The 12,537-nt window shown below is 40.1% G+C and overlaps 1 protein-coding gene across 4 annotated transcripts; it reads right to left on the bottom strand.

The window, feature by feature from the left end:
* Positions 1 to 315: 315 nt before the first annotated feature.
* Positions 316 to 11,465, bottom strand: LOC144525700 (galactose-specific lectin nattectin-like). Of its 4 annotated transcripts, none has more exons than XM_078262754.1 (7): positions 11,231 to 11,465; positions 10,119 to 10,168; positions 9,770 to 9,832; positions 4,432 to 4,521; positions 3,665 to 3,799; positions 1,359 to 1,473; positions 316 to 1,260 (listed from the first exon to the last, which is right to left on the bottom strand). In XM_078262754.1, exons 3-7 carry the CDS (start codon positions 9,830 to 9,832, stop codon positions 1,196 to 1,198), a joined length of 468 nt encoding a protein of 155 aa, XP_078118880.1. In that variant the 5' UTR covers positions 10,119 to 10,168; positions 11,231 to 11,465; the 3' UTR covers positions 316 to 1,195. The 4 variants fall into 4 exon arrangements, with proteins under 4 accessions (XP_078118880.1, XP_078118881.1, XP_078118879.1 ...); XM_078262755.1 differs by having other exon boundaries at positions 10,119 to 10,139; XM_078262753.1 differs by lacking the exon at positions 11,231 to 11,465 and having other exon boundaries at positions 10,119 to 10,586.
* Between the last annotated feature and the right edge of the window lie 1,072 nt (positions 11,466 to 12,537).

Below are 12,537 nucleotides of genomic sequence, written 5' to 3'. Positions count from 1 at the left end.
GCGAAAATCAGCGTAGGGAGGTTGGTCGGGGGGGAGGACGGGTCAAACAGGAGACCGGGGATCAGGTCCCGCGTGTCACGTTTCCTTCGTGTCCCGCGTGTCACGTTTCCTAAACTCAACCGTCGCTTTCTTCTCACGATAACACCCCAAGTGGCGTGTATGTTTACGTCCACTGTACACAGTGTAGAAATGCACGCGGATAGCTCAAAATGCGTACAGATAACACGCCACTTGGCTTAAGAAAGTGGGCGTGTATGTTTACGCGAAGTCATGATGTCACGTTGCCCTTTTAGAAAACAACAGCAGGACCAGACACTATTTTTGTGACAATATGTCTTTTATTTTTGAATGCTTAGTGGATTATATAGTGAAGGAAATCAACTGAATAAAGAACACAACACACCAGTTTTAAGAATAAAAAGTAACCAGTTCATTAAACCAGTGGACTATATGAATAATTAATAGTTATTATGACGTGTTATTACAGTTGCATTCTCCTCTTGTATCACAGAAAGGTCCGACAAAATATAGACTTTTATTTTCTATCTGGACATTTTAGATGAAAAGATCATCACCACTCATGTCTGGTAGGTTTACCTTTGGACAGAGTCAGACTAGCTGTTTCCAGTCTTTATACTAAGCTAAGCTAGCTGTTTCCCCCCTGTTTCCAGTCTTTATGCTAATAATAAGCTAAGCTAACATCTGCTTGAGGGAACTTCATATTTAGTTTAGTAAACTAAAATGGAAAAGATGTGCGAGTATTCACGTTTTCTGTATTTCATTTTGTGTTATTTACTAGATTAAAAGTTCAATAACTGATCTTCCTAAAAGGGAGTTCTTCCTCGCCACTGTCGCACTAAATGCTTGCTCTTGGGGGAATTAGTGGAATTGTTGGGGCTTTGTAAACTATAGAGTGTGATCTAGACCTACTTTATCTGTAAAGTGTCTCGAGATAACTCCTGTTATGATTTGATACTATGAATAAATTGAATTTTTGAGTTTTTGTCCAGCTCAGTGAGCCAGTTTCTGTCTAATTTTAAACCCAAATGTGAACCGTTTCCTAACTCTTCAGATAATAAACAAGGTAAAGTGAGTCTGTCAGTGGAGAGCTGTTTCTGTCTGCAGAACAAACTGAAAATGAATCAGTGATAGAGATTATAGATGAGTTGTAGTGAGATCATGATGGTGGGAGACCTCACAGGTTCATGGAGCAGACGAAAGAAAGTGGGGTGCTACAACCCCCGTCGTTCCAGCTGTTTGCTGTAGAGAGAGTTTCCAACTAATGTAACTGATTACATTTAACTTTTATATTTGAAAGTGCAACATACAACAAGATGTTTTAAATGGGTTTTTTTTACCTCCACCCCAGTTCATCAAAAGACAGTTCTCCCCTCCACTGAAGTTGTCAGGCTGCCCCGCACTGAAGCTTTCGTAGCTGAATTTGGATCCATCGGCCCACATCCACATACCCTCCTGGAGGAGAAAGAATGTTTTAAAAAGGTCCAATGTGTGGGAATTTCTCCCATCTAGCGTTGAGGTCATATATCGCAATCAACTCTCTCGCACCACGCAGTTCAGAGTACGTATTACAGCTACGGTAGCCTTCACACTTCAAAAAACAGGTCTCTTGCTCTTTTCAATCTCCTTTTTCTTGTTCTGGGCGAAGAAGAAGACTCCTGTTCCTGAAATTTGGATTTTGAATATGTGTGGTCCTCCATGTTTCCTTCTTCAAACTAGCCAGGGCCGGGAAGCTACCATACCCGTTAGCAGCATTAGCAGCAGCTGTGAGTTTATCATGTGACAGTGAAAACGTGAATGGCGGAGCAGTATGTCCTGTATGTCTCTTACCAGCTAACGTATTTCAAAATGGAGCATGAATATGGAGCGTCTACCCCAGTTCATGCAAACGCAAATTTCAAATTTCAAGCCAAAAGGAATACTTGGAATTGATGGTGGAGGTAAATATTCATGAAAAAGGACAAGTTTGTGAACGGGCAACACAGATTTTGATACATACTTACTTACTGTCCATTATGCCTGTTGGCATGTAGGGCAACAACAAAGGACTTCCACTCTTGTCTGTTTTGGGCCAGTGTCTTTATAGAGCCCCAGGTGTGATGTAGGGTCTTCAGCTCTCCCTCCACCGTCCTGCGCCAGGTATTCTTGGGTCGGCCTCTTTTACGTTTGCCATCTGGTGTCCAGTGAAGGTCAGTTTGTGTGATGTTTTCTTGCTCTCTACGTATTACATGTCCAATCCATTTCCATCGCCTTCTTATAATGATGGTAGCCATGTTGTCATGTTTACACTGGCTGAGTAGAAGTTGATTGGAGATGGTGTTGGGCCAGAATATTCTCTTTATTTTACGTAGGCTTTTGGTGTGGAAGGTCGACAGTTTGTGGAGATCGCTTTCAGTTGTTCGCCAGCACTCAGAGCCGTATAGCAGGGTAAACAGGACACAGCTCTGCTACAGCTCAGCTTGGTGTTGGTGCTGTACTGGGCAGACTTCCAGACGTTGTTTAGTCCCTGTAAGGTGTTTAGGGCCTTGCTGAATCGGCTTGTGATGCCTGTTCCTCCATCATGGCTGACAATCCTGCCTAGTTAAGTGAAATGGTTGGTCATGGGTAGGTTTGTGTCTTCTATTTGTATTTTTTGGGGGGTTTGGGATGTTGAGCGTCATCAGCTCTGTCTTCATCAGTTTTTTTCAACAGATTTAACAGAACTAAACACGTTACACACTGGACCTTTAATTCAAAGTGAAATCAAGAGTTTTTGTTGTAATACTCATTCAGGGCACATGAGGATCCTACTTGTCACGTGACAGTTAAGGTTAATGGTATTTATAGTTAAATTTAGCAGAGAAAAGGTGACTGTGAGCCGGGTACAGAGCACTGTGAAGTGATGGTACTTTCAGAGTTACAGTTGAGTTTAGCAGACAAAATGTGAGAGTCATGCAGTGACGACTGTCAAGTTTAGAAAAACCAAAACGACTAGTTAAGATTAGAAAAAAGATGGGTTTGGATTAAAACACTTCCAGGACATGAACACCTGTTTCCTGGGTGAAAGTCTTGTGTTTTCTCTTTAACTTCTTCAGGACATGAACACCTGTTTCCTGGGTGAAAGTCTTGTGTTTTCTCCTTAACTTCTTCAGGACATGAACACCTGTTTCCTGGGTGAAAGTCTTGTGTTTTCTCCTTAACTTCTTCAGGACATGAACACCTGTTTCCTGGTGAAAGTCTTATGTTTTCTCCTTAACTTCTTCAGGACATGATCACCTGTTTCCTGGGTGAAAGTCTTGTGTTTTCTCCTTAACTTCTTCAGGACATGAACACCTGTTTCCTGGGTGAAAGTCTTGTGTTTTCTCCTTAACTTCTTCAGGACATGATCACCTGTTTCCTGGGTGAAAGTCTTGTGTTTTCTCCTTAACTTCTTCAGGACATGAACTCTGCTCCCCTCTTAAAAAAGCCCTGTGTTTTACGAGCCAAACATCCCCACCGACCTCCTCCCTACGAGGATCAGCAGCCAATGTGCTGCTGACAGTAATAAATATGTGGAATACATACAGATTGCAGTGATTTACTTTTCACAGCTATATGTACGAATAGTTCATGAGAACAGGCTGAGAGACGAGCGACATCACTTCCTGTGTGATGATAAAAGTCTTACCTTCACTGCGTCAAAGCCTCCGATCCAGGAAGTTTTGTATGTACCGGACACTTGGTTAATGAAGTCTTTCAGGAATGTATTTTCCTCATCTGAGTGGATGGAAGCCAGATTCCCACCAGTGGAGATGCAGAAGTTCTAATGGAGACAATATAGTCAATTTAAAACGTCAAGAAAAACAATGTGTAACATTAACATTATGTAAGTAACATTATGACTCTACAACTTACAAACTTACAACTACAAATCTACAAACATACAGGACTCAGAACAGGACAAACAGAGAGACAAACCGACAAAGAACAGAGGAACAGAGGGGTGTAGAAATACACAGACCACAGAGGACTGGACGAGACCAACAAGACAATAATTGGGAACAGGTGAGCAGAAACGGAAGGAAACTAACAAGACAGGAAGTGTAGACCATATAAGGAGATGGGCGGAGACAAAGACACGTGACAGACAGGTAACCACAGGGAAACAGCAAGAAGCACAAAACACAACACAATATACAAAATGGCCAGCAGGGTGGCACAAAGGCAATCAGTCACGGCAGGATCCTGACAAAAAGTAAATGTTGGCTACTTAGTTACTGGTATTAATACTTTAACTAGCTACATTTTCTTGATGATACTGACATACTTTCAATGCAGGACTTTTACTCTAACAGAGTATTTTTACAGTGTAGTATTAGTAGTTTACCTGCAGTAAAGTATGAGAGTACATTGGTATTAAGCATACATGTGTTATGATAGATGGAACTGCTGTACCTCTGCATCGGGCCAACTCTTTGTCTGGATGTGGAAAGCAAAACAGCGAGAGCCAAACTGAGTCCAACCAGGAGGGCAGGGAGCTTGACCCTGTATGAACAAACACGCCAAAAACGATCAGACTAGTCTATATCGACAACTGTTCATTTATGGGATCGTTCCACCGCAGCGCTGTGGAGGTAGAGCTGGCAATGCAAGACTACAATCAGAGCAACCCAACGAGTTAGAGATACTGTTCTGAATACATTTTCTCCATATTGCTAAAATCCTGAATACGGGCCTGCCAGTGTGTCAAAAAGCGATGCTTGGTCAGGTGTATTGGTGACGCAAAAAGTCTTCTTTAGCCCTCTGGTGTTTCACTTTTTGGTGCTCTGGGTCAGACTTACGTTTAACTGACATGCCAGCCTAGTCTCACGGCAGTTCGTGAAATGGTCACGTAATTTAATCTATTGATTCCTGTACACGGACACATTTATCCTTTTTTTAAACTAATGTATTTCAATGGAAAGCATCTTTCGTGAGCAGAGCAAAATTCTTTAGTAGAGTGAAGTATGAAAGGCCGAAAATCCGCTTAGGGAGGTTGGTTGGGGGGGTGGATAGGTCAAACAACACAGGACTTTCACCCAGGAGATCGAGGATCATGTCCCACGTGTCACGTTTTCTAAACCCAACCGTCTCATTGTTGTCGAATCGTTCGTGATCCCGAAAGCTGCTTCCCATTGAAATACAGTAGTTTAAAAAACGTGCTGACCATCACGAAAAAAAACAGATAAACGTGTCCATCTACACGAATCAATAGATTAAATTATGTGACCATTTCACGAACTGCCGTGAGACTGGGTTGGACATGCGGCACACGAATGGGATGGTTAGGTTTAGGAAAAGATTGTGGGTGGGGTTACAAAATGTATGTTTGAGTGACATATCTCAGACAGAATTCATCAAGCATCATCATAAAAGATATGCCTGAATCATGCTTCACTTGGCTGACAATGAGGAGAACTAAAGGAAACATTATTTGGTAAATCAGGTTCTGTCCGATCGTCTCATTTTGTAGCTGCAAGTGTTTGCATCCACCTGGTTAATGTACATAATTTGGAAGCTCACTGTGCCTGATGGGAAAGTATGTTTGCCTCCCTAAGTACATTGTTAGAAAGCAGGATTTCCCGCAGCACTTTGCAGTTAAGGGGGCCGCCTAAGCAAGATGTGCATGCCGCCTTAACTACGTCGTCAAAAAAAAAAAAAAAATGTGTTTAAGCGATATACCCCGTGTTACTCTGTGTCCTGTTTTCTCCCTTTCATTCCAAACCACAGTTGACAACCTGCAGGTGGAGGCGGTGGAGATAGGCTTGGACATACACGCCGCTGTGGACTTGTGTCAGTCTTGCACACGGTTTCAGGAAAGTGGCTGCATGTGTCCGACAATGCACAGAACATTAACCGGTACAAGCCTACAGCTGTCCACTGTGAACTGAGACTCCGTTACCTGATTGTCGGTCAACGGTTAATGATCGGTTATTTCATTTCATTGTGCTTTTGGAAGGCTGGCTGCCAAAAATCGCCAAAATTAATTAGCCTGAGGTAAACGATAGCTATCAGTAAACAGAAGTGACGTGGTGGCTGGCGTCTGGTGTGTGTGCCAGTGTTTGTGTGTGCGACGCTCCGACCTGCAGACAGCAGAGGAGCAGAAGAAAGTAGCTGCACCTTTGCCACAATGAAGACTGAAAAACAGAACTATTTTGGTACAAATATTTACTCGCCATGTGGCAGATAGCCACATAGATATAGATACATATAATTTATGAATTATATATTATTATTTATGTAACACCTGTCACATGTAGCTATAGTCTCTAGTGTAGTAGTACTATGGGAAGGCGCCTAGGTTCTTTGTTTTCTTACTTTAGATGGTGCTGTTACCTGTACTAACTAATGCTTGTTAGCATTCTATGTTTCTCAATAATATTAAAATAACTGGCGGTGTCTCCAATATGAATTAGGTAAGTTTTGTGTTACTTGATTATTCTTTTAAATTGTAACTCAGAATGAAACCTCTTGTACCAAAATCTAAGACCCAACAAGTATACTTTAAATACAATAACCCAGATAAGGGAATTTATTTAGTTAAAGTACAAAAATAATATGCAAACACATTTATGGTGTATTAGAAAAATAAACACAAGTGAGGCCAATATAAATAAACTAAATACTACCTTTTTTATATGACACACAAAATAATGTTGCCTCAATATAGCTTTCAGAGTATATTGTAAATTGTTACCTCTGCGCAAGTTTCAATAAAATAAATGCATAAAACCTTTTGACATGTAAACCTCAATAATTATCTGTGGGCCCACACTCACACATTCATACTCAGCAATCAAAATACAGACAAAAGGAAACCCTGTCGCAGGCCTGAGACGAAGCTTGGGAGCGAGGAGGCCTAAAACGGTGACGGCCGTTTCACTTGTTTACACAAGCCATAAAATAAAATGCATGTGCAATATACTCAGTTCTCTCGAATCCTGGTGATAGTCAAAGGGATATATGAAAACAGGCAAACTTGTCAATGGCAGCAGGCAGAGCACCGGAGAAACCACAGCAGGAAGATCACCGGAACAGAAACAGCAGAGACAGTCTAGATCTGTCTCCTGAATCAAATAAATTAACTGAGCAAGCAGCTCCATACACTATTTCACGGCGAATTAGCGGTAGCTTGTCTCCACCAATTATTCCACATGCAAAGCTAACAATACGAAAGCAATGCTAATAACAATGCTAATGCTAACGGCTATTCACAGTTAGTAACACAGTAGGAGATTTCATACTACAACACTTAGTTACAGCATATAAAATCACACACACACATTTATATTTACCTCTTGTAGATTAAAATACTCCAAAACACAGCATAACTGGTCATCAGCCGCCATAATGGATACACTGTCCTTCTACAACCTACTAAAACCTCACAAAGATCGTTCGCTTAGCTACTCTCTCTCTCTGACTGTATCTCTTAAACGGGAATCTCTGCATGTGACAACTAAACCCAACCCCTCTACCTGGGATTGTAATTACATTGGCTGATAGGTCATGACCCTCCAATAAAGTAAAGAAAGACGAGGATTGACATATTAAGCTGCTAGCAAATAAACTGTGTGGCTGATTACACGTGCTGAATCATATACACTTCACTCAAACTACAGTCAATGGCATGAACTTCAAACTTTGACCTTTTAAACTGTAAATATACATTTTAAATGTTTTATTAATGTTAACCATTTTAACATATATTATATATATATCTATATATATATATATATATATATATATATATATATATATATATATATATATATATATACGGCATTAACTTATATTTCTCTTCTCATATGTATATATTTATACTGCATTTAAATAATTTCAATGACTGTTTTAACTACTCAAATCCTAATATCTAAATGATATTTAGCCAGGGCTACATTTAAATGTAATATTTAGTGTTTAATAAATGTAGTACAGAGTCTGTAGTCTATCGCACAAACAAGCCCCTGTCAGTGTATTCTATCCAATACACACTAATGTAAAAATGTCAGAAGGGCATTTCCTCTGAGTCTCAAACAAGGTTGAATATTTTAAAAAGTATTAATGGGATTTGAAAGTTGAATAATACCCTGAATGTATAAAAGATGTGGAACATTTTAAAGTTTGAATGGAGTTTTTTGGTGAATGTATGAATGAGTAGATAGCAGTTGAAAATAAATGAATTTGTGTCAAACATGAACATTCAAACTAATTTTTATCTGTCAGCATTTCACATTAGGTAATTGTGTGAGACAATTAACAACGTGCATGTTTTATTGGATGTATAGTAGTTTAAAATGTTGTTTGGCTTGGTCATGTGTTACATATGTGAAATGTTAGTTGGAGGATATCATTAATGAAGCTCAATGCATATTCTTTCAGGAAGACTTCTAACAACTTCAATCACTGCTCTCTCTTCCTAAACCTATTCAGCTGTTTAGAGGCGTTCACTTTTCAGTAAACTAACCAGAATTGGCCTCAAAATTCATGATCCAATCAAAGCATGACATCCCTGCTTTAAATGTCTTCTCTTCGTTGCTGTCAGCTGTCTTTTCAGGCAAACATGCACCCCTCCTCCTCCTCCTCCTCCTCCCCTTCCACCTCTGGTCATCGTCAATCACGGCGCCCTGAGTCCCCTTCCGGCAGACCGCTCCTTCGTTGGTCTTCGGGTTCCTTCTCCACCATCACCAGTGTCTAGGCTCCATCGGGGGGATATGTCTTGGCTTCTCTAACCCTTTAAAAAACAATTTTCTAACGATGGAGTCTAATCTCCAAAGACTTTGTACATTTCATATTATGCATATGTACAATAAATCTTTGCATATTTGAAACAAAGTCTCTCCTGATTGAAATGCTAGCTAACACAGTGAGCTCTTTACAACAACACCGTTATCGTAAATTATTAACCAGCACTTGGATAAGCGAGCGTCAAAAGCATCGGAAATGCGTCGAAAATATTAACTACCGTCAACAGGATAAAGAAAAAGGGTTGAAAGTGTTGAAACAAGCATTGTTTAATTAATTAAAGAAGAGATTTCTTAGTGAAGTGAAGTTTACTCACTGAGCAGCTTTGTACGAGAGAATTTTAAATAACAGAAAATGTATTTTTACTGTAGCTACACACTGAAGTCTGGGTAATGAGCTGCCAGAACGTTTTTTATATTTTAGTGATTTATTTCTTAAAGGTACACTGTGTAGTGTTTGAAGTATTTCATTAGCTAAAATCAATATCTTGGTGGTTGGTTGGTTGGTGTAAAATGACCTCTGCCAATGATCTGACTTTATTATCTGTACTTACATTGGACGGGCAAGTCCAAGGAGGTTTCCATGTCGTTCCACCATCTTGAACAACTATAATCGCTGAGAGGGACATACAGCACTAGCCTACCTGTCTAGATAATCCACAACGCGTTTTCGATCAGAGCCAGAGTCACGTGACTGAAACCAGCTAAAACGAAGAAGGAGATCAGTGAGAGGCGCTTGTCATTGCCCTGGCAAATGTGAAAGCCTGCACTGCACTTTAGTTCATAATGGAGGATCATACTTATGCCGAGTCACAGGAGAAGGTATCCTCGTCGCCAAAAAAGCGAAAAAGGGAATTAAAAAGCAACGTGACACATAACGGCTACCGTAGTTGCAACAGGCATTTTAAAATGTGAGGCGTTAGAGAGCACTATTCGTTTAAATGCAAAATACAATTTCACCGCTAGATGGGAGAAATTCTTACACAGTGTACCTTTAAGAGTGTACTTACAGATGCAGCTGGCAGTACGATGGAAAAACAGAGCAGCAAAGCAAACGGAAAGCCTGATGTCATCTGTGGAAAGACGTTAAACAAAGTCAACATACTGCAGACAAGGACATATATGCAGATAAGTAATGACTGGGATCAGTGAGACATTTATCAAATTAAAGTATCCTGCTGGTTATAAGTGTTTTATATAATATAGATATGGTTTATTTTTGATAGATTATCTCATAATTAAAATGTCTAATTATTAAATACACCAAGTCTTCTTAAAATAGAAAATGTCCTTTTGATTAATACAGAATTAATCATTAAAAATAGATGAAATTGTGATAATGAATTGAAATATAATTACCTTTGCTGAGGTGATGATTGGCTGACACAGAGAGAAGAAGAAGCTGATGACTGTCAGTGATAGAAAATGTCTTTATATAGTTTATCATAGCGGCGTAGCATCTGAAATATGTAAACCTGAGAACATTTTTAAATTGCTGATTGACATGTTTTTATGTAAAAATGAACAAGGAAACACTTGTTATGAAACTTCTTCCACTAAGAGGTACTGCAGCCAACATACTTGTACTTTACTTCCCTTTCATGCTACTTTATACTTCTACTCCACATCTCATCATTTGACGCTCTGGGCCCTATTTTAATGATCTGAGGTCACGGCGTGAAGCGCCTGGTGCTGGTGCGTTTAGGGCCTGTCCAAATCCATTTAGCTAGTTTGACGGCGGGAAAAAGGGTCCGTGCGCCGGGCGCATGGTTCTAAAGGGTTGTACTTAGTGTCTTCATTAATCAGAGGTGTGTTTTGGGCGTAACATGCAATCAACCAGTTGAACAGTAAGGCCCCTGGAAGGACAAAGGACAATGTCCTGTGCTCAGGAACAAAGAGAACGAGGCCTCCATGCAAACTCTGCAGCCTAAAAGTCACACTTCCATGAGAAGTAAGTTTGAACATGGCCGGAGATATGAAAAACTACAGAATTTGTAGTTTACACCTACATGTTACCTGCAAGAACACTGATTTCCTATTGGCCGCAGTCCCTATACGCATCAGTGGCCCGTGACCAGGTGACCTGGGACATAAAAGCCCTGGCGGCCTGTGATATATTCAGATATCCATTAATAATGCAGACACTTCCATTTCCAGTATAGTGGAGCCCCCTACTGGTCTTAGGATGTAATAGCATCCAACAGTCACTACATAACACGGCCCTCTGCTCATTATCATTCACTGCATCTTCAGGCTGCTACAGAATTCAAACCATTGCTCTCCATAGCCTCCGTGCTAAAGGAAGCACAGTCAAACGTTTGTACTTTAATTAATAATAGTTTCATTTACCGGAGGAGTGAACTATTTTGGTGTTCTTGTAACACTTTGGATCCTGTTGAAACACTGTGCATCAGCAGAAGAGGACAACGTTTCCTCTAGAAGAGATTGGACAACGTGGACACAGCTCTTACCTTCTCAAGTAGACTGAGATGCCAAGGCCAGATTAATGGCTCGGACCCAAACGCTAACTTTCCTGTTTCTCTTCAAAGTATGACAAAATGCCAAACAATCTTAGAAAGATCCACAAGAGTCTGAATCAGATGCAAAAAGAGTTTAATGTGCTTGAAAATAGTTCACCACACATAAAACCAGAGTAAGTTCCGGACAGCTTACTGGAGATTTCTTTGTCTGGTGTCGCCCTATATCTGTCAAAATAAATCCTCCAATAAAAGTTTTTAGCACATGCTGCTTAAAAATCCAATTGGATACTTTTGAGTCTAAGGACCTCCTTCTCAGGGAAGTCCCTTGTTGATGTCATATTACTGACTCCGCTCTCTTCTAGCTTCACATCTCCTAACTCTTTGAGGCTTTGGCCTGGTGCCAGTCTCTGACTCTGTAGCTGGCAACTGCATGTGCAGTGATGTGACTAGATAGATACTTTATGGATCCCCAAGGGGAAATTCAAAGACTATGGACAAGGACAAGACTATGGGGAGGAGAACCTGGGATTCTTCTCTGGCAGACACAAGACGTCACCTGTCCTATCACTAAAAGGGGAAGCTTATCAACAGATTTGAACACTACATAGCAAACATACCTCTCCCATTTTTGTTAGAAATCATTGCGTCTTGATGTTGGTAACGTTAAGAGGAAGATTAAAAAAGAGAAACTGGATCTGTGAATACTCACAGAATCACAACTGGATTCATATCTTGCTACTCCGTCAGAACCGTATTAACCTGGAGTCCCAGTCTCTGTCACAGTAATCATATATGTCATGTTTTAGGCCTATTGGCAGACATTCATTTAAAAGGTAGGCAATGGCATATACATATATATATATGTATATAAAGAGCCTTTTCTCCATGTCTACTGACGTTTCTCAGCTTGCTCTCTAGTAACATTTGTGGTCCAGGTAGCTTTGCATAAAAAATGGTTGTCATTCGCAAGGCTACTTTTACTTTTTATACTTTAAGTACATTTCCAAGCCTGTACTTTGTTACTTTTACTTGAGTAAAGAAGTTAAGTCAGTACTTCTACATTTACCAGAGTATTTTTTAACACAAGTATCTGTACTTCTACTTGAGTACGGGAAGTGAGTACTTTTGCCATCTCTGGTCATACAGTGATGAAACTCAAAACAATATTTGATTGTGACCTCTAATATTCAAACAACATGTGATTATGATTTCTAACTAAAATTCACACAATACCTGATGTTGGTTTTTCAGCTTATTAATCCTTCAAATCCAAGGCGCCCGGATAGCTCAGCTGGTAG

Source organism: Sander vitreus, chromosome 11 (assembly GCF_031162955.1).
Source record: "Sander vitreus isolate 19-12246 chromosome 11, sanVit1, whole genome shotgun sequence".
NCBI lineage: Eukaryota > Metazoa > Chordata > Actinopteri > Perciformes > Percidae > Sander > Sander vitreus.
The sequence above is the reverse complement of the archived record's forward strand: the minus strand, read 5'-3'. Positions and strand labels throughout refer to the sequence as shown.